The sequence below is a fragment of the Podarcis cretensis genome (genome assembly GCF_951804945.1).
Source record: "Podarcis cretensis genome assembly, chromosome: 10".
NCBI classification, from domain to species: Eukaryota; Metazoa; Chordata; class Lepidosauria; order Squamata; family Lacertidae; genus Podarcis; species Podarcis cretensis.
In genome coordinates, this window is record NC_137179.1 from 6,734,704 (window position 1) to 6,755,318 (window position 20,615).

General features: G+C 44.6%; 1 protein-coding gene across 2 annotated transcripts in view; it reads right to left on the reverse strand.

Annotated features, from left to right (window-relative positions):
• The window catches only part of LRGUK (leucine rich repeats and guanylate kinase domain containing), a 55,647-nt gene that overhangs the window by 14,188 nt on the left and 20,844 nt on the right, over positions 1 to 20,615 (reverse strand). For both annotated transcript variants that reach the window (XM_079992372.1, XM_079992371.1), the window contains exons 7-15: positions 20,061 to 20,204; positions 19,652 to 19,732; positions 14,070 to 14,156; positions 13,762 to 13,868; positions 11,889 to 12,008; positions 6,723 to 6,819; positions 3,426 to 3,539; positions 1,762 to 1,963; positions 228 to 344 (exon numbers count right to left, since the gene is read on the reverse strand). In XM_079992372.1, the coding sequence (XP_079848498.1) occupies positions 228 to 344; positions 1,762 to 1,963; positions 3,426 to 3,539; positions 6,723 to 6,819; positions 11,889 to 12,008; positions 13,762 to 13,868; positions 14,070 to 14,156; positions 19,652 to 19,732; positions 20,061 to 20,204 (1,069 nt within the window). The remainder of the gene's footprint in view (positions 1 to 227; positions 345 to 1,761; positions 1,964 to 3,425; positions 3,540 to 6,722; positions 6,820 to 11,888; positions 12,009 to 13,761; positions 13,869 to 14,069; positions 14,157 to 19,651; positions 19,733 to 20,060; positions 20,205 to 20,615) is intronic.

The following is a 20,615-nucleotide window of genomic DNA, read 5'->3' on the forward strand; positions in this document are numbered from 1 at the left end:
AACATTTCTAGATTGATAGCCCAGAATACCTGGGCATGAAACCGATCAGAGGGGCATAATGCTGTAAAAATGCCAACTTCAAAGCCAAATAGCTGGCAAGCCTAGCACAGGACCTCCTTGAGTGCAAATGTTTCCGTGGAACAAGCTATCTGTGGCAAATTCCCATTCTGCTTCCCGGAAGCAACACAACTGTTAGGCTACACCTGGGGGGATCTGCAATGCCATACCTGAAAGGAGATTGGTGTCCAATGCAGAAACTCTGACCTCGGTTTCCGACGGCTGTTTTATCCCCAGGAACTCCTCAATGAGTTTGCTCAGACTGGTGAATGCTTCGTCAAAATCGTCTGAACGTGAAGGGATACACATATGGAGAGAAAGCAAAGAATTAACACGGCCAAATCCTGGAACACCTTCAGTCCTGACAATTTGGATTGCTGGCATTCTAGAATGTGGCAAATTGCCCTCCTTGAAAAGGTGTCTCATAAACTAAAAGTAGCTAAAGGGCAGAATTTGCATGACCACATTTATTTGCTAAATGGCATGGTATTATTTCTTATATTATATATTATTTCTTTTATTAAGGTGCCCAAGTCACTTGGCACCACCAGTATATGCAAACGTCTGGCTCATCTACGACTTTATAGAATCTTTATTCTCAGTAATTATGGAACTCACAGATGGACAATACTTTTATTCTTTGTATATTATTTGAAAAGGGAATTATATGTAGGAGTAAATTATTTATCCCTTTGGAGCTGTGCTGTAACTTTGCAATTTTGTTCTTCCAAGGCTATGACGCTTCATCATTATTACATTTATTCATTTATATTCCACCTTTCTCCCAAATTGAGACTCAAGGCAAATTACAGATAAAAATACAAAACGCAGATACAATAGAAAAACAAACTAAAAACATAAAAAGATAGTCATTAAAAAGTAATTAAACACTAACAGAATTGAAACCATGTCTGTCTATCAAGATCCATGAAAAATGCTGATATTTGTTGTGTTAAAAAGGTTGAACTTTTTAGCAAAAGCAATGCAATATTAAATACAAGAGAGAGAGAAGAAGTATTGCCTATGGCAGAGATCATGCAATTTCTTTAGGCCTGTGGGCACATCTGGATTTTTGACTGAGTGTTGTGGTCACCAGCTACTCTGATAACTTCTCCCCCACCCCCCAGATACAGAGATACCCCCCAGATACAGAGAATGAATGTTCAGGCAATTTGTCTTGTCCCCCCCCCCCCAATCACATGGATGCTGGCGCATGTCTTGGCAATCTCGTGCAGGATGGGAAAGTTAGGAATTATAATAAAAATAATAATAATTTATTATTTATTATTTATACCCCACCCATCTGGCTGGGCTTCCCCAGCCACTCTGGGCGGCTTCCAAAAAATTATTAAAATACTGTAATACATCAAACATTAAAAGCTTCCCTAAACTGAGCTGTCTTCAGATGTCTTCTAAAAGTCTGGTAGTTGTTGTTCTGTTTGACATCTGGTGGGAGGGCGTTCCACAGGACAGGTGCCACTACCGAGAAGGCCCTCTGCCTGGTTCCCTGTAACTTGGCTTCTCGCAGTGAGGGAACCATCAGAAGGCCCTCGGTGCTGTTAGTTAGGCGAGTTAGGAGTGCTTGCTATGATAGTTTGGATGGACTGCGCAAACTCTGCTTCTTCCATTTGACTGCCTTCCCAGGACGACTGCAGCGCTACCTTGCCAGTAGAGGAGACTCGGGTTCCAAAGTGATGGACTCACCCACGTTGATGACTGCGTCAAAGAACCCTGGGAAGTCCTGGTTCAGTTGAATGTACATGCCCACCCTGCGGACTGCTTCTTCGATCTCTGCCCTACTGAACAGCCCCATCCGTCGCAGCTGACCCCCGTATCTCTCTTTGTTCACTGGGATCAGTAGGATGTACCGAGGTTGGAAGTAGGAATTCTTCAAGCTTCTAACACCCTTTAAAAAACAGAGGTACTCGGTTATCATTCACTTCAAGGCTTCACAGGCCTTGGCTGAAGTTGTTAAATCACACACAGTACCCCAGATTGACGCAAAGGCTGTAAGGACTGTTTAACCAATAGAGTCGTACCTTGGTCCTCAAACGCCTTGTGACTTGAACGTTTTGGCTCCCGAATGCCGCAACCCCGGAAGTGAGTGTTCTGGTTTGCAAACGTTTTTTGGAAGCCAAACTTCCGACGCTACTTCCGATTGAATGCAGGAAGCTCCTGCAGCCAATCAGAAGCCGCGTCTCGGTTTGCAAATATTTTCAGAAGTCGAACGGACTTCCGGAATGGATTCCATTCTAGAACCAAGGTATAACTCTACTGTCAAGACTGGATTCTCCTAATTTTAGGTGCAGAGCCAGCAGTCTGGATTGTGGGCATCTCTCAGTTGAGAGACTGATCGGGCATCTGATTAACTTCTTATTAGAGGACAGGTCCCCGTACACCTCTGAAAAAACGGCCTGTTTTGGAGAAACAATTTTAAGGTGAAAATATTGTGGAATGCTAGGTTAAATTGTTCAGGGGAGCACTCTTATCCTACAGAATGCCTGGCTTTAATAATTAACTGTGTAATGTATTTTATTCTGATTTATGTATCTTGTCTTTTTTTTTCAATGCCTTCGGCTGCACAAATAAGTAATATTCATTTGTTAAGTGGATCTTAAACCTCTTTAGTGGGGCAGTGAAGCAAGGAGTAGGCAAATTGTTTCAGCTCAAATGAGGTTCTTGCTTTGAGTTCATGTTTCTGGAAAAAAAGCATCTAATTAATAACTTAGCTATTGATTATATAACAGTTATTGATTATGTAACTAACAATTAACTTATTATATAACTCTACCATTCTTTGATTCAATGAACCACAGCTTTGGATCTAGCGCTTGACAGAGGCCCAGCTCTTGGTTTATGATAAAAACATACTGTATTTTTCCATGTATAAGACAATAGTTTTTCCTTAAAAATAATAGGCAAAAATTGTGGGTCATCTTATACACGGACAGCAGAGGGGGGAACGGGCGATTGGTGTCAGCAGTCAGCAGGAGATTGCCAGCGGCGATTGGGCATGTGATTGGTTGCTGCGGCAAGGCCTGCTGACGATTGGCTGTGGTAATTGGACGCTGATATGCTGTATTGACAAGTGGTTTCATCGAGTTCACAGATGGGCTTTTGGTGGCGAGCGTGCAGACGATTGTTGGATTGTTGGCTGCGGTGATGCGTGCAATTTGCTGTAGAGCAACTGATGGTGGTGACCCCCCCCTAAAAAGCTCAATAACTTTGGGCAATCCCCCTAAAAAAAATTTAGTTGTGGTCCCAAAAATTAGGGGTCGTCTTATACATGGGGGCATGTTATACATGGAAAAATACGGTAATTACACGGACTTTGCTATGGCTTAAGGCGCTTCCATCCCCATCGTTACCTCTATTTCCATATGAATGCAGGTTGCAAGTCCCTCCCTAGCGATGGACTCGATTGTGTCCCGGCCCATTCCGTAGTAGAAGCCGCTGTACTTAAAAGTTGCAATGAATTTCCCCTGGAATGAAAAGAATGAAGCCTGGGCAACAAGAAAGAACAAGGGGAAAGCTCTCGCCAGAAACTATAATCTAGATCCCAGAATCTAATACTCTGATATGCCGCTCCTCACCTCAGATACATGGCAGCTTGATCTCTCCTGCTGTAGGCAGGAAATGTAGGGTTGACGCATGTGCTGACTAGGAGCTTGTGCAAAAGGGTGGGTGAGAGATGGAACTATGAACCAGAAGACCCCACCATCAAAGTATTTATCTTCTTCTCCAGCAGGTCCCAGGATGGGTTATAGCAATGGGAGGACCGAAATAAATATGGGAGAAGCAATTCCGACGTACCCCTGAATTTATCTCCTGCTTCTTAAAACAGCAAGGCAGTATTGGTCATGCTGTGAACATTGCAATGCACTTGATAAATACTAAAGTGATGTTGTTGTTAATTTCATTGACAGAAGTTCCAGCCCATCTGGGACACTAAGGTTGGATTTGCATGTTAGGAGGAAGCACTGGTTATTGGCACACACAAAAATAGGATAATTGCGTCGGGCTTTCTAATTCAGCCCAGGTGGGGATGATGGGAGTTGCAGTCCAAAAATACCCAGAGGGTGTCAGGTTGATGAAGACTCTTCTACCCCAGTTATCCCACCAGTCTTCTAACCACAAAAAGCCAGACAAGAAAAGTGATGGAAAACTGCACTTCTGGGAAACGTGCAGAGTGACAACAGCTAGCTGGCAGTGCCATGCAAAGTCTATGCGAACAGATGGGGACAGATGCTCATGGAAGAGGCAAAGTTGTATAACCTCGTCCCAAGTTTCGTGCAAGCATATCAGCAGGCTTGCTCAATAAACAGTCCATCTGGGTGCTCCCCACGCAAGAGAAGCTCTCCTGTGGCGACGAGATGTGTCAGCTCAGCCTACGGGCATTTCTCCACAGGGAAGTCACATGAATTTCCCCTTCGCACGCTACCCTAGGAGTGCCATAAAAGACGGCCCATTTGTGCTCCTTCCTCCAGCACTTTTTCAAGACGCACTATATGAGACCCGCACAGTGCAAAGGCAAAATTCCCTTCGGCTGGGATCACAGAAAAAGAATGCCATGTCAGGTCAGGCTCTCAAGTCCAGCATTCAGTTTATTTGTTTTATTTTATTTAGTTATTGCATTCATACGGCACCTTTTCCTCCAAGCAGCTCAAGGTAGAGAGAATGGCTCTCCCCCTTCCTCATTTTATCACAACAACCTACTGTGAGGTAGGTTAGGCTGAGAGGCTGAGTGACTGAACCAAGGTTACTCAGTGAGCTCCATGGCTATGTGGGGATTTGAACTCTGGTCTCCCAGGCCCTGGGACGCGGGTGGCACTGTGGGTTAAACCACAGAGCCTAGGACTTGCCGATCAGAAGGTTGGCGGTTCGAATCCCCGCGACGGGGTGAGCTCCCGTTGCTCGGTCCCTGCTCCTGCCAACCTAGCAGTTCGAAAGCACATCAAAGTGCAAGTAGATAAATAGGTACCACTCCGGCGGGAAGGTAAACGGTGTTTCCGTGCGCTGCTCTGGTTTGCCAGAAGCGGCTTAGTCATGCTAGCCACATGACCCAGAAGCTGTATGGTCAGGGGTCCCTTTACCTTTACCTCCCAGGTCCCAGTCTGACACTCTGGGCTCTGACAGTCTGACCACCACTGGCTCTAAGCATCAGCCAGGCACATGATCTTGGAAACCTCACAAAGCAGAGCATGAAGATCACAAGCAGCAGCCCATCTGGCTTGGGTGCAAGAAGCACTTTTACGACTTGACCAGAGGCTACTCTGCTGAACAATGAGGTGAACCAGCATTTTCTGGGAGGACAGAACGCATTAAAAAAGAAAGATTAAAAGCTCAGATTTGTTGCTCGTGTGCATAACCCTCTCACAGAATGAAGAGAACGGCACCCTTTGAAAGTGAGCTGGAGGCTCTTCAACAATTAAGGAACAGCTAGAGAGATTAAAAACTATTCAGTACATGTTGACCACAGCAAGCTATGGCAAGTTCTTAAAGAAATGGGAGTGCCTGATCACCTCATCTGTCTCCTGAGAAATCTCTATGTAGGACAAGAAGCTACAGTTAGAACTGGATATGGAATAACTGATTGGTTCAAAATTGGGAAAGGAGTACGACAAAGCTGTATATTGTCTCCCTGCTTATTTAACTTATATGCAGAATTCATCATGTGAAAGGCAGAATTAAGATTGCCGGAAGAAATATCAACAACCTCAGATATGCTGATGACACAACCTTGATGGCAGAAAGTGAGGAGGAATTAAAGAACCTATTAATGAGGGTGAAAGAGGAGAGTGCAAAATATGAAGCTCAACATCGAAAAAACTAAGATCATGGCCACTGGTCCCATCACCTCCTGGCAAATAGAAGGGGAAGAAATGGAGGCAGGAAGAGATTTTACTTTCTTGGGTTCCATGATTACTGCAGATGGTGACAGCAGTCACGAAATTAAAAGACGCCTGCTTATTGGGAGAAAAACAATGACAAACCTATACAGCATCTTAAAAAGCAGAGACATCACCTTGCCAACAAAGGTCCGTATAGTTCAAACTATGGTTTTCTCAGTAGTGATGTATGGAAGTGAGAGCTGGACCATAAAGAAGGCTGATCGCTGAAGAATTGATGCTTTTGGATTATGGTGCTGGAGGAGACTCTTGAGAGTCCCATGGACTGCAAGAAGATCAAACCTCTCCATTCTGTAGGAAATCAGCCCTGAGTGCTTACTGGAAGGACAGATCCTGAAGCTGAGGCTCCAAGACTTTGGCCACCTCATGAGAAGAGAAGACTCCCTGGAAAAGACCCTGATGCTGGGAAAGATGGAGGGCACAAGGAGAAGGGGACAGCAGAGGACGAGATGGTGGGACAGGGTTCTCGAAGCTACCAGCATAAGTTTGACCAAACTGCGGGAGGCAGTGGAAGACAGGAGTGCCCGGTGTGCTCTGGTCCAGGGGGTCACGCAGAGTCAGACATGACTAAACGACTAAACAACAACAACATGTTTTTGACAGGCAAGTTAAACAAACGGTCCCACAGGTCGTTTTTTTCTCCAATAGCTCAAGCCTCAATGGATTTCCGCACCCTCACCCTTTAGCGTGATCTGTGATGAACTGCCAGGCCTCCTTCCCTCAAGTGAAAGCAGGGCAAATCAGCTCGTTCCTTACCATGGTCACCATTTTGTCAAACTCCTCCTGGGAAACAAAATAGTAATCTAATCTGTTTTCTTCTCCAAAATAAGCAGTCCTCGTGGTGTGGCAGGGACTGAAAGATAAGCCGGACAGAAAACAGAATAAGCAAGTGAAGGGAGATGACACTGTTAAAGAGCTCGAGGACAATCTAGTGCACATTTACTCAGGACAGGAGTAAATCCTATTGATCTCAGCATGCATAGTGTTAGGCTGTAAAGGATGTGTGTTTGTGTATGTGTGTATATATATATTTACATATGAACATAGCAAAGGTTGATAAAATTATGAATGCGGTGGAGACAGAAATCTACCCCCTTCAGATGATTGGCAGTAAATCCAGGACAGAGAAAAGATAGCCACATGATTCATCTTATACAACAGAAATTAATACTTAGAATTTATCGGACTTCATTACATTTGTATAAAAAAGGACTGTCTAATGCAGGCATAGGCATACTCGGCCCTCCAGATGTTTAGGGACTACAACTCCCATCATCCCTAGCTAACAGGACCAGTGGCCAGGGATGATGGGAGTTGTAGTCCCAAAACATCTGGAGGGCCGAGTTTGCCTACGCCTGGTCTAATGCAGTTCTTTGTTGGAGATATAATAAGGATAATGGCTCCTTGAAACGTATGTTCTTACACTTTCCTGTACTAAGTTTGGGGGGAATGTGTTTGGCTGCATGAATATGACTACGCAGAAAAACTTTAAAAAATTCAGTGGAAAATATTCTTTTGAATTTTACACCCATAGGTATAAACAGAAGTTGACAACTGGGCAACAAAAGTGGATTCTACACGTTCTAACTGTGGCCAAAAGACTGGTGTTGATGAACTGGAAGAACACAGATTTTGGACTGAAGACATGACAGCACTCACTGTTTCACACACTGATGCTAGATGCAGCCAACAGGCCACATTGCAGAGTAAATTAACAAAAGGAATCAGAGCAGAGACATCATCCATGTGAATTATGGGAGAAGGGAACTCAGAGAGTGATGCTTAGGGTTAGAATTTGGCAGGTGTGTGTATGTGTGTGTATGTGTGCATTTTTTTTGTTTTACAAGTACAGAGCATGTCCCTCCCTATTTACATCTGTGAAATGTTGAGTGGTGTGTGATTCTCCCACGTCCTTCAGATGTTATAGTGCCTGTGGGGAAGGCCTAAAAATGCCAGCCAATCCTGCCACAACAACACTCCAGGGAAAGGGATTCAGGAACCATCTTATTCAATAACTGTGTAAAATGAGAACCATATGAGGCACGTGGACCCTATAAAGCTGAAACTTCAAAGGCTTGATTTTCTCAGCAATTTTTATAAATATACACATCTTAAAAGGTCAGTTCTGGGCACTGACCAGATGTTTTGAATGGCCTTTTTTTAAAAAAAAACTTATGTTACAAGCTCCTTTTAACAGCAAGGTCATGTTTACATTTGAAGTTGCTCAGTATCTTCCATAAAATACAGTTTTAACAAGTGGCATGTTGAAAATTCTAAAAGCAGCACACGAAAGCTACAGAAACCTCCTCTGAATAATAAAAATGCAGTTTTGTTTTATGGTAGCAATTTTCTGCTCTGCTAAGACTGCTTTGCTCTCTGTTCTTCACATGCATGATGCTTATGAGGGAATAAAATATAAAATAAAACACAACAAGGCTCTTGGAAAACTGAGGGTGTTTGGAAAATCCCCAGCAGTTTTCAATTACTGGGAAATTCCAGCCAGGCTTTTCAAACTGTGTAATTTATTTAATATGTATTGTATTTGATGTCTCTCCCCACCCACTACTACCTTTCAGCCAGGAGATTTATTTCAAAGTCTTTGATTTACAACACACTGAAACCTCCAGGAGGGGAGAGTGCCATTGTGCCCAGGTTTTGCTTCCGGGCTTCCCATGGGCACTGTGAGAACGGGGTGCTGGACTAGAGAGCCCACTGGCCTGATCCAGCAGAACTCTTCTTATGTTATTGGGATGATGGAAGCTGCAGTTCAAGAGCATCTGGAAGTCGCCATGCTTGCTACTCTTGACATAAGATGACTCTTCCAACACTACAATTCTATGATTCTATGACATACCAGTAGGAAGGTATGTACTTTAAGGTCTAAGAAGGTCTAAGGTCTATTTATGGGACCGCCTCTCCTGGTCTGCCCCACAGAGGACCTGAAGGTCCAAGAATAATCATATTTTAGAGGTCCCGGGCCCTAAGGAAGTCAGATTATCCTCGGCCAGGGCCTTCTCAGTGATGGCTCCGACCTGGTGGAATGCTCTGTCCCATGAGACCAGGGCCCTGCAGGATTGAACTTCCTTCAGCAGCACCTGTAAGACACAGCTTTTCCGCCTGGCTTTCAATTTGAACTTAGCCTGATCTTTTATTCCCCTTCCTTTCCTCCGCCTCCTCTTTTTATGAAGATTACCTGCTCTTGGATCCCACAGCTAATTCTCCCCTGGTCTCCTCGCTGGCCCAAACAGGACTAACTTAGCCAGCTAGCCCTGGTGATCATCTGATGCTTATTGGATGGATTACCCCCCTAAATTGATTTTTGAATTCTGAATTTATTGTTATTCATGTTTTATACTGTATTTTATGCTGTTTTTTGCTGCATCAATTAAGTGTTTTAAATTTGTTGTTAGCCACCCTGAGCCCAGTTTTCTGAACCAGAAAGGGCAGGGCATAAATAAAAAATTATTATTATTATTACTATTATTATTACTATTATTATTATTATAATAAGAAACCAACACAACCCAGAAGTCTACCAGCAATATTTCAGTTTTTCAACCCTGTAGATCACTATATACCATATTTTTCGCTCTATAGGACGCACTTTTTCCCTTCTAAAAAGTAAGGGAAAATGTTTGTGCGTCTTATGGAGCGAATGCAGGCTGTGCGGCTAAGCCCAAAGCCAGAACAGGGAGACGGAGCACTGTGCAGCGCTCCGTCTCGCTGTTCTAGCTTGGGGATGGCTGCGCAAAGCCTCCGCAGGGCAGCAGGGTGCCTTCACCCCGCTGCCCTGCGGAGGCTTCAAAGGCTGTCCCCGAAGCCAGAACAGCAAGAGGCTATCCCAGAAGCCAGATCCCTCTTGCTGTTCTGGCTTCTGGGGTTCAGAATTTTTTTCTTCTTGTTTCCTAGTTGCGTCTTATCATCCGATGCGTCCTATAGAGTGAAAAATACGGCATACAACCACACACACACACACACACACACACACACACACATATATATTAAAAAATTTGTCCAGTAGCACCTTAGAGACCAACTAAGTCTGTTCTTGGTATTAGCTTTCGTGTGCATGCACACTTCTTCAGATACCTGATTATCAGGAACGGCTAACCTTTGAACAGCTCAGGGAAAGCTGGTCAGATGCCCAAATGGGTTACCCAGGAACTGGAGCTATCCTTGTGTACATTCAGACTCTGCCATCGCCCACCCATAAGAGGCAGGGGGAGTGCAAGGAACAGGCTTGCTTTCTGAAAGGTCCCATAAAGAACCCAAGTGGCAGGGATTCCAAGATGTGAGTGAGAGAGCAGTGAAATGTACACTGAGATCCACTGTATCTTTTCCTTACAACGGAACGGTAAATAATATTGTATTCAACTACATCTTTGGCCTTCCCTTCTGTTCAGGCCATCAGTCCAATACTGTGATACAGTGGTACCTTGGGTTACATACGCTTCAGGTTACAGATGCTTCAGGTTACAGACTCAGCTAACCCAGAAATAGTACCTCGGGTTAAGAACTTTGCTTCAGGATGAGAACAGAAATCCTGCTCCGGCGGCGCGGCAGCAGCGGGAGGCCCCATTAGCTAAAGTGGTGCTTCAGGTTAAGAACAGTTTCAGGTTAAGAACGGACCTCCGGAACGAATTAAGTACTTAACCCGAGGTACCACTGTATCTGGAAAGCCAACACAAATCCTGGACAGACTCCCTGCACTGACATGAAACCCTACCCTGGGATTAGAGCCGGCATTATACAAATACCAGTTGCCATGCACTGAACATGAATGGGGTCAGGTTTCGTAGATCAGTCGTGAAATGAATGTCTAGGTGTACATATATTTGCAGCAGTGACTGGACAGCTCAATGCAGTTTGAAAGTGGCTAAGTCCATCACAACCAATTAAACCAGTGGCAAGGAACCTCTGGCTCACCAACCTGATGAATCAGGGCAGCAGCCCTTAGCATTTGGTCTATGAGGTCATTTCGGCCAACCCACAGGAACCAGTCCTACACTGGAGATCATATATTATGTCAGGTCAGAGGCAATGGAAGAAGTTGCTCCCTGCTGAAAGTGGGGTTTTCAGACACTGTCAATCAGTTACTTAATCAGCGGTGCCTTCAAAGCCTTTTGATTTCAAACTGGGCAGGCAAAGTAAAACATGTCACCTGGTGTCATTGTGACATCAAATGATTGACTGATGGGTGGACCCTGCCCACCCGTCAAAATGACCCACGGGGGCTGGCGGAAGCAGCTGGGAATGGTTTCACACTGCTCAATTAAACTTTCCCCCCCTGATTAACTTAATCAATGTGGTTATTTTACCAAATGCTCAATATAGCTGCCTTTTGGCTATTTTGAACAAAAAGCAAGATAACTCACAATTTTATAAGTATGTAGTTACTGTTCATTGTTAAGAAGAAAGGTCATTTTGGATCCACCCCGTCCTTTTAGAGCAACACAGCAGAACTAAAATAGCTTCAAAAAAGTGAGAGCATTTAACTCCATTAAAATTTGCACTCAGAAATTAAAACTGGCCTCTGACAATCAAACTTCTAAATACTTAGATGTAAGTCCCACCCAATTAAACAGTGGTACGAAAGCAGCCACAATGCACTGATTAAAGCTTGCGGTCCTACAATTAACATCAATCTGCGTTTGGTCCACAGCGAGATGGAAAGTATCTGATATGGATACGTTGCAGGAAAAGAACCCTACAAACCAGATGATTTCTCCCCTGAATTTGATGGGGGGGCAATATAAGATGATAAGAGGAAAATAAAAGGGGGAAACTAAAATTGGTAGAACAGAGAAGGGCATAATTGCCTTTCATAAAGCTTTTTTTTTTTTATCTTTCTGAGAAAACCTGCCTTGTTTTATTTCCGGCAAGTCTCCAAGGACATCATGAACGTTTATGGACCAGAGGTACCTGTATCTGAAATAGTTGTTGAATTTTCTGCAGAGCCTGTGGCAAAGTTCACGCTTCCAGCAGGCCAGGGGTCCGGTCAACACCAGCATGGGGTAGGGAGCATCGAGGCTGGGTAAGGTGCTGCACAGAGAGAAGGAAAAAGATGCCGCCATTAACCTCCTCACAGGAATTCAGATGTGATACACAATATACACAGCTCCTCTCTAGGTATCTCCTAACCCAAGGCATCACCAAACTCAGCCCTCCAGATGTCTTGGGACTACAACTCCCATCATCCCTAACTAACAGGACCAGTGGTCAGGGATGATGGGAATTGTAGTTCCAAAACATCTAGAGGGCCAAAGTTTGAGGGTGCCTGTCCTAAGCTCTTGTTATGTTTGGGACTTGTAAGGCGCCTGAATTATCTATCTTTAAGCACCACACAAAAATGCTCCTCTTCAACCAGACCTTGGGCTGATTAATATTCTAAAGCCTTTTAAATGTGTTTGCGGGGGGGGGGGGTGGATTTATCTATTTTTTGTGCTTTTACTTTGGATATTTATCTTGTGAACCGCCCTGAGATCTTATGATGAAGGATGGCATATGTCTAATAAAAATAAATAAATGCATATATATATATATTTTTTGGGGGGTGAAATGGTGGGACAGACTGCTTTTAGATAGACAGATAAATAAATAAATAAAATGATTTGGATACTTTAAGGCCATGATTCTATTCACTAGATCAGAGCTTTCCAAACTGTGCATCTTGACACATTAGTGTGTTGGCTGCGGTGTGCAGGTGTGTCGTGCAAACGCCTCCTGCACTCTTTAAGGCAGGCATAGGCAAACTCTGGCCCTCCAGATGTTTTTGGGACTACAACACCCATCATCCCTGACCACTGGTCCTGTTAGCTAGGGATGATGGGAATTGTAGTCCCAAACATTTGGAGTGCCAGAGTTTGCCTATGCCTGCTTTAAGGGGTTACCTTAACCTCCGGTTTGCTAGTAAAACTGAATTACTGTGTGACGAAACGATGCATGTCTAAAAAGTGTGTCACCAGCATGAAAAGTTTGGAAAGCTCTGCACTAGATGGAGATGATGGGTTCACCCAAACACCCAAATTAAATATTTCCTATGACTTGGAGCATTATTTATAGACTCAACAGAAGGCGTGGGCTGGCAGCTGTTAATTTAATCCTATGTGATGCCTTGGATGCAACACACCAGACGAGCAGGGCTGAGCTGCTTGGGAACAGAGCCTCCAGAGCCATCAAGTTCCAAGTACGTGCATGGGGGAAACTGCCTAGAAAATGCCAACAGAGTCGCAGTGGATGCCCCCCAATGGAAACGCCTCCTGAGAAATGAGAGAAGGGCTGGTGAAAAGGAGACTGATGGGTACAGATGGATGCTAGAAGAGGGTGAGAATGAGGAGGCCTTGTGAGTGCTCCTCTTGTAGCCTCTGTGATCACAACGGGAGGCATGGCCATTTTGCCCGCCACGAGATGCCAACGCTATTGACGGGAGAGAGTTAAAGACAGCCTGAAGAAATTACAGTTGCAAGCACTCGTCACTGGTAATCGTCGCTGGGTATCGATAAGAGAATTGTTGCCTCTTCGCATCTCTCCGTTTGTGATGTGAGTGGCCATCTGTTCCGACAGATTGTTTAAAAGGAACGGGGTGTGGGCAATCTGTCTTGGAGCTCCGAGGTGAGCAACTAACTTCGTTTTGTAATCTGCTCAGCCAAGCAAGTTCTCCCTGATTTCCATCCCGGCAGCCATGGCGTACCGACAACAGAGTCTTCTCTCCCCCCAAAGGAAAATGAACCATCCCTGTGACAGCTTTACCTGAGTGCCACCTACAGGGTGGAAGGGGAACTGATGCCCAGCTTACCTGTCAAAAATCCGCTGCGGCTGGATCATGCTATACATGATCTGGGTCATGTGATCCTGGGCAGCCACCACTTCGGGAGGAGGGTCGTACTTGTTGACAGCAGCAACCTGCTCCCAAGAGGAGAGGGATCAATTCATTAATTACATGAATTTCTTCAGCTTGAACAAGGGTGGCCAAATGACTTTGTGGTTAGAATTCCCTCCTGATTAATCAATATGTTCCTTCTGGAACTCTGCAATGCAACATTTTGTTGCAGGGCCCCTACTTATATCTCAATACGGATGAATCAACTGAAAGAGCATGCTTACCTTTTCTTGCACGGTGATTTTCTTATGATCCAGCTCTGTGAGTCGAAGCAGCATGAAAATGACCAGCAGCCAATAATCCTTGTGTTGCTGATATGGATATGACAAAGAGGTTGAAGATTCATTTGAATGGACGATAATTTAAATTCAGCTCTTCAAACTAATACACGAGAAGCCATTTTATCACACTTTTGACACAGGATATTAGGAAAGCAGAAGACATCCACAGAAAATGAGAGAGCAACCCAACCAAAGGAACAGGCTGACAACCCTCTTTATCATGGCTTCTTACAAAGCGGAGAAGGAAACTGAGCCCCACAGCAGGCAGAGAGAAAGATGGGCAAGGTTGGCAGTTAAAATGCTTGGAAAATTGAACATTCAAACCATGTGAGGTGTCTCCTCTTCCCGTACCTGGTTTCCCATCTCCTTTCTTGTCCTTATCTTCTAAGGACCTTCCGATTTTGTTGAACATTCCTAGCCATTGGCAACACTTATTGGGGCTGGTGGATACTGTAGTTCAACAACAGCTGGAGGGCCAAAGGTTTTCCAGCCCTGTTTTTAAAGTTCTCCATGGACTTAGGAACATAGGAAGTGAGAGCATTGGTCCCTCTCACCCTAAACTGCCTTCTGATGGGAGGGCGTTCCACAGGGTGGGTGCCACTACCGAGAAGGCCCATTGCTTCTCACAATGAGGGAACCACCAGAAGGCCCTCAGAACTTTGTCCTCAGTCTCTGGGCTGAACGCTGTGGGTGGAGACACTCCTTCAGGTATACATATGCTAAGCTTCAACATAACAGTGAAACCCCAAGGATGCGCACAAATCCTGCTCCTGGGGAGTTCTGGATCATAGACCTATTCTACATAGGCAGTAAATCAAGGAGTTAACAGTTTGAAGTGGTAGAATGAGGCTGGGTTTGCCAAATGTTGGTGTCCTGCTGTTTTTGGACTACAGTTCCCAATATCCCTGACCACTGGTTCTGCTAGCTAGGGATGATGGGAGTTGTAGTCCAAAAAATGGATGGAGACCCAAGTTTGGGAAATGCTGGAATGGGATGTATCTCTTCAGACTGGTGTGTGTGTGTGTGTGTGTGTGTGTGTGACGGTTTTGAATCCTTTTCTTTTCTTTTCTTTTCTTTTCTAAAACAGCTCAATGCAGATAGAAAACCCATATTGCTGGCAAAGCCTGGACTGTAATGTTTACCCCTGATTAGCTACCGTATTTTTTGCACCATAACACTCACTTTTTTCCTCCTAGAAAGTAAGGGGAAATGTCTGTGCGTGTTATGGAGGGAATGCCTACGGGTGGCATGCCTACGGATTTTCCTCCTCTAAAAACTATGTGCGTGTTATGGTCGGGTGCGTGTTATAGAGCGAAAAATACGGGTACTTTTCTGTCTGAAGTTTGTTTTTAATCTCGTGGAACATGAAAAAAAAGAAATGTGCTGTTTCTTTTTCAAATTCACCCTCTTACTGAGGTTTTCATTCCCTGAATGTGTTAAATTAATTTATGGGTTGTTGTTGTTTTTTATCCTGTGACAACTAAGTGTGTATAAAGGCCTGAAAATACCATCTGGGACTGAATATTTTCAAGAGAATGCAGTAGATGAGGTTTAATTATCCAAACTCAAATTTGGTCAGAGTAATGATCCCCCTAATTGCAAGTGAAGTGTCACAGGAACTTAAAGGGCATAAAGAGTGAGGGGAGAGATGCTAAACGGAACTGTAAATTGATATAAGAGAATAAAGTTTAGTTGTCTGAAGTATAACTTTAAGAGGTACAATAATTAACTGTCAATGAGAAAACTAACATCTTGGCACCTTGATTAGAGGCATTGTCTCAGGAAAGCCAAGTCACGCCAAATCACTGACATTCAAACCAATTCAATGCTGTCTTAACATAATTGCCACTTCTGTTCATAAAATCACTAAAAAGCCATGCAGATTAATTGGAGAGACGTTTTAGAAAACGACCAAATTCTGATCTAAGGAGCACTGCTTAACAAGGTTTAAGAGAGCTTAAGAGGAAAATAGCCTGATTTTTAGTTAGAGATACTCTCTCCATATGGGGCTGAATGTTGTGGCTAGATCACGGAGTAGAGCACCTGGATGTCCATATTTTGCACTAGCGCTGAGTGAACCACAGTGGCTGCTGAGCAACTTTGGGGCTACATGCAAAGCCTCGATGTTAGCATTTATAGCCCTTAACAACTAGGGACAAGAGTACCTGAAAGACTGCCTATGACCCCTTAGATCAACTAATGAAATTCAACTGTAGAATCTCATAGGGTAGTGATCTGGAAATGGACATTTTATGCTTCTGCCGCTGAACTGGGGAATGCCCTTCCTTCTGCCACGTGCAAAGAAGTAACCATCAGTTACTTCAGACGCCTTGTAAATATTTCTTTTGCCCAGGCTTCCTCCCTGACCCTGTTTTATGTTTGAATTCCCTGAATCCTTGTTCTGTTCATCATTAGATGCTTTTAGAGGCTTTCATACCACTGTTTCATTGGTTTCAGGTTGCATTATTGTTTTAAAGATATCCTTTGCTTTTCATATTGTGCACAGCTCAGAGATTTCTAAGTGGTTTATAAATGCTTTTAAATAAATTAATGAAATAAAAACAACCTTGTAGCTGAGGAGTCGGGGGTTTTTTGCCCTGTAATTTCTCCCTCAAAACACTGTATTAATTATAAATACAGTGGTACCTCGGTTTTCGAATGTAATCCGTTCCAGAAGACCATTCGAGTTCTGAAACATTCGAAAACCGAAAACTCAATAGCCAACAGCTATGCCTCAGGATCTTGCATTCAGTGGAAGTCACGTGGCATGTTCGACTTCTGAGGCATGTTTGAAAACTGAAGCGTTTACTTTGGGGTTTACGGCGTTTGAAAACTGAAATGTTCATCAACGGAGAAGTTCAAAAACCAAGATACCACTGTACTGATGTTATTACCAATAAGGAATCTAATTAACTAGGGTTGTACTTTGCTTGCCTTGCTCACCAGTCCTGGGCCAACACCCCTTCCTTAACACCTCCACCCACGCCCCTCTCCCTCCAATCAGACCTTGCCCAGCCTCCCCCCAGGACCCTCACTGATGGGGCAGGTTAGGTGAATCCCGCCCAATAGGTTTAATTCATATTAAAATACAAATACCCATACTGGTGTGAGCATTTCCTCACATTAGGTCCTGAGTTGTACTTGCCTTCCCCACTTCTCATTTAATCTTGCCCCTTCACCATCTTGCCTTGTTGTCTCTCCCCACTGCCAGCTTTTAGACTGAGTACTACCTGGGGACACGGGTGGTGCTGTGGCCTAAACCAGGGAGCCTAGGGCTTGCCGATAAGAAGGTCGGCGGTTCAAATCCCCGCAATGGGGTGAGCTCCCGTTGCTCGGTCCCTGCTCCTGCCAACCTAGCAGTTCAAAATCACGTCAAAGTGCAAGTAGATAAATAGGTATCCATTTATCCCAAGCGGGAAGGTGAACGGTGTTTCCGTGCTCTGCTCTGATTCGCCAGAAGCGGCTTAGTCATGCTGGCCACATGACCCGGAAACTGTACACCGGCTCCCTCAGCCAATAAAGCAAGATGAGCGCCGCAACCCCAGAGTCGGCCACGACTGGACCTAACGGTCAGGGGTCTCTTTACCTTTTACTCCCTGGGGCAGAGTCTCTTAACAGGAACAACATGGGTCTAAGCTCCAAAGCAGAGTTGCTGTGGGCACATTGGCCTTCTACATCCCGCTTGGTGTCCACCAACACTCCACCAACACCCCGTTTCAAAATGTTTTTAATTGAAGCAATTTTTGGCTTTGTGGGAGGGGTTGTTTTGGTGGCGGGGGAGAATCCAGTTTTGGAGTAAGGCCTACTTTTTGTCTGTGTTTTGTTTGTTTGTTGGGGTCTGTGTGTACTTGTTTTGCCTATTTCAGGGGCAGGTTTCCGAGCACCATCAGTTTTTCTTCTATGGAATGGGCATTTCACAGGGCCCACAACAGTTTCTGAGCTCTCCCATTGTCTGCCCAGCACACAAGAAGGTTGGGAAACTCTGGTGTTTCCCGGTATATCTGAAGGAGCGTCTCCACCCCCATCGTTCTACTCAGACACTGAGGTTCAGCTCCGAGGGCCTTCTGGTGGTTCCCTCACTGCGAGAAGCCAAGTTACAGGGAACCATGCAAAGGGCCTTCTCGGTAGTGGCGCCCTCCCTGTGGAATCCCCTCCCACCAGATGTCAAAGAGAACAACAACTACCAGACTTTTAGAAGACATCTGAAGGCAGCCCTGTTTAGGGAAGCTTTTAATGTTTGATGTATTACAGTATTTTAATATTTTTTTGGAAGCCGCCCAGAGTAGCTGGGGAAACCCAGCCAGATGGGCGGGGTATAAATAATAAATTATTATTATTATTAATATGGTGTGGATCTGCTTTTACGAAGGTGCCATGCGGGCCAATGGCCCTGAGCCTGCCAATGCATATCTAGTCTTCTTTTGGCAAAGGTTCAGAGGTTTACAGAGATGGAATGGTTTTTTTCCCACCCCATACAGGTTCCATCAGAATTAAAGAGCAATCCCCGGTGGACTGTACCACTGACATCAACCGAGGAAGACGGTGCTGAGATATGTGTAATATTTCTTTCCCAGATCTCCGGAAATCATTTCAAAGGGTATCTCAAACCCATCAAAATCGAGATGCCGGTGCTGTTAATCTTCCACACTGCTCAGGACAAGTTATCAACATGTGCTGTATCAGGCTGATGCACAAGGTTTGACTCTGCTCTAAATGTTGCTGTCATTGACAAATGGGATGCCGCAGCTCGTTAATCACGAGAGATTGTCAAGCCCTTTGAATGAGAAGTGGGTCCACCTCACGGAAATCGCATCCAGATTCCAGAGGAAAGCAGCCGCTCAACAGCCACCCTTTCCCTTTTGCATCTTTAGATGATCCCACCCCCCCAGTGTGCATTGGTACCCAAGCACCTGGGCATTCCAAGGCCCAGGTGAACTTCTTGAGGTGAGCAAAGAATCACAGAATCATAGAGTTGGAAGGGACACTGAGGGCTATCCGGTCTAACCCCCTGCAATGTAAGATTCTCAACTAGATCATCCATGACAAGCGGTCATGCAACCTCTGCTTAAAAACCTCCAAGGAAGGACAGTCCACCATCTTTTGTGGGCATCTGTTCCACTGAAGAACATCTCGTACCATCAGAAAGTTCTTCCTAATGTTCAGTCAGAAATCCCTTTGGGGCCCAAGGTCTCCTTTCTGGGGTTCTGATATGGAGTATTTGCTGACACAAAATATCATAAAATGCAATAAATCTGCCAGCAAACCAAACGTTGACCCTGCACCATCTTGGCAAAACAATATAGACCAAGGTTTCCCAAACTTTGGTGTCCAGCTGTTGTTGGCACTACAACTCCCATCATCCCTAGCTAGCAGGACCAGTGGACAGGGATGATGGGATTTGTAGTGCGAAAACAGCTGGACACCCTGATATAGACACAGCCCAGCAGCAACACATAGCTTTCCACTCATAGAACGGTTATCTACCTTCTTCCTTTGTACCTCCTTTATTGTTGACTGTGACGTACCTGCACAGGGTTGTTTATCAAATTAAGCACTCTGAGGAGAGGCAGGGATTCAAAATATTCCAGTTCACCCAGCTCAGCCACCTAGATAGGATACAGGAAAATATAGCATTTACTCGAAAAGGCACAGAACCTCCCCTGGCAGCCTCAAATGGAACCCTGAAAAAGCTCTTCTGAATGCCCAAACTGTCCCTTTCACTGCCCTTGCACGGTTGCCATGTCATGAGATATCATACAAACTTGCAAAGGAGGCCATCTTCAGTGCAAACTGAAACTGTCCAAACAGTATCTTAAGATGTGTGCATGCACACGAAAGCTCATACCAATAAATAACTTAGTTGGTCTCTAAGGTGCTACTGGAAGAATTTTTTTATTTTGTCCAAACAATATTACTTAGTGTGCAAGATCTTACCTGGTTATCTTCTAGGTTGATTTCCTCAAGCAGGTTGTGCTCCTCCAGACCTTCCAAACTGCTGATCTGATTGTCAGACAAGTCCAACTTCTGCAGAACTTTCAGTTCTTCCAAGCCAACAGCCTTCGCTATCTGGTTTGATTTCTGCAAAAGTAATCGGAAGCTTGGGGAGCCCTTGAGAAAAGGAATTATGAGCACACGACTGTCCCTTGGGCAAACTGCTGTCTCTCTAAGGCTGACTGACTCACTCTGCAATCTCCTTCACATGTGCTTTGAGGGGATCACTTAATTTCTCTACACCTGGACCTGGTTCAGACACTCCAGGGCCAGCAAGATATTCTGCATAAGGAGAAGTGAGCCAGGTTGCAGCCTCGGGGAGAAAATGCTGGGGCATCAGCAGCCCCCTCCCTTCTACCCAGCCAGACCCATCATTTTGTAATCATTTTTCATGTACTGTCAATTTTAATTTAAGATCTGATTACATTTTACTTTTGTTCTTTTACTCCTCAGTTCCCTCTCGATTTTCTGCCTTCAGTTACTAGTCCTACTTAAAAC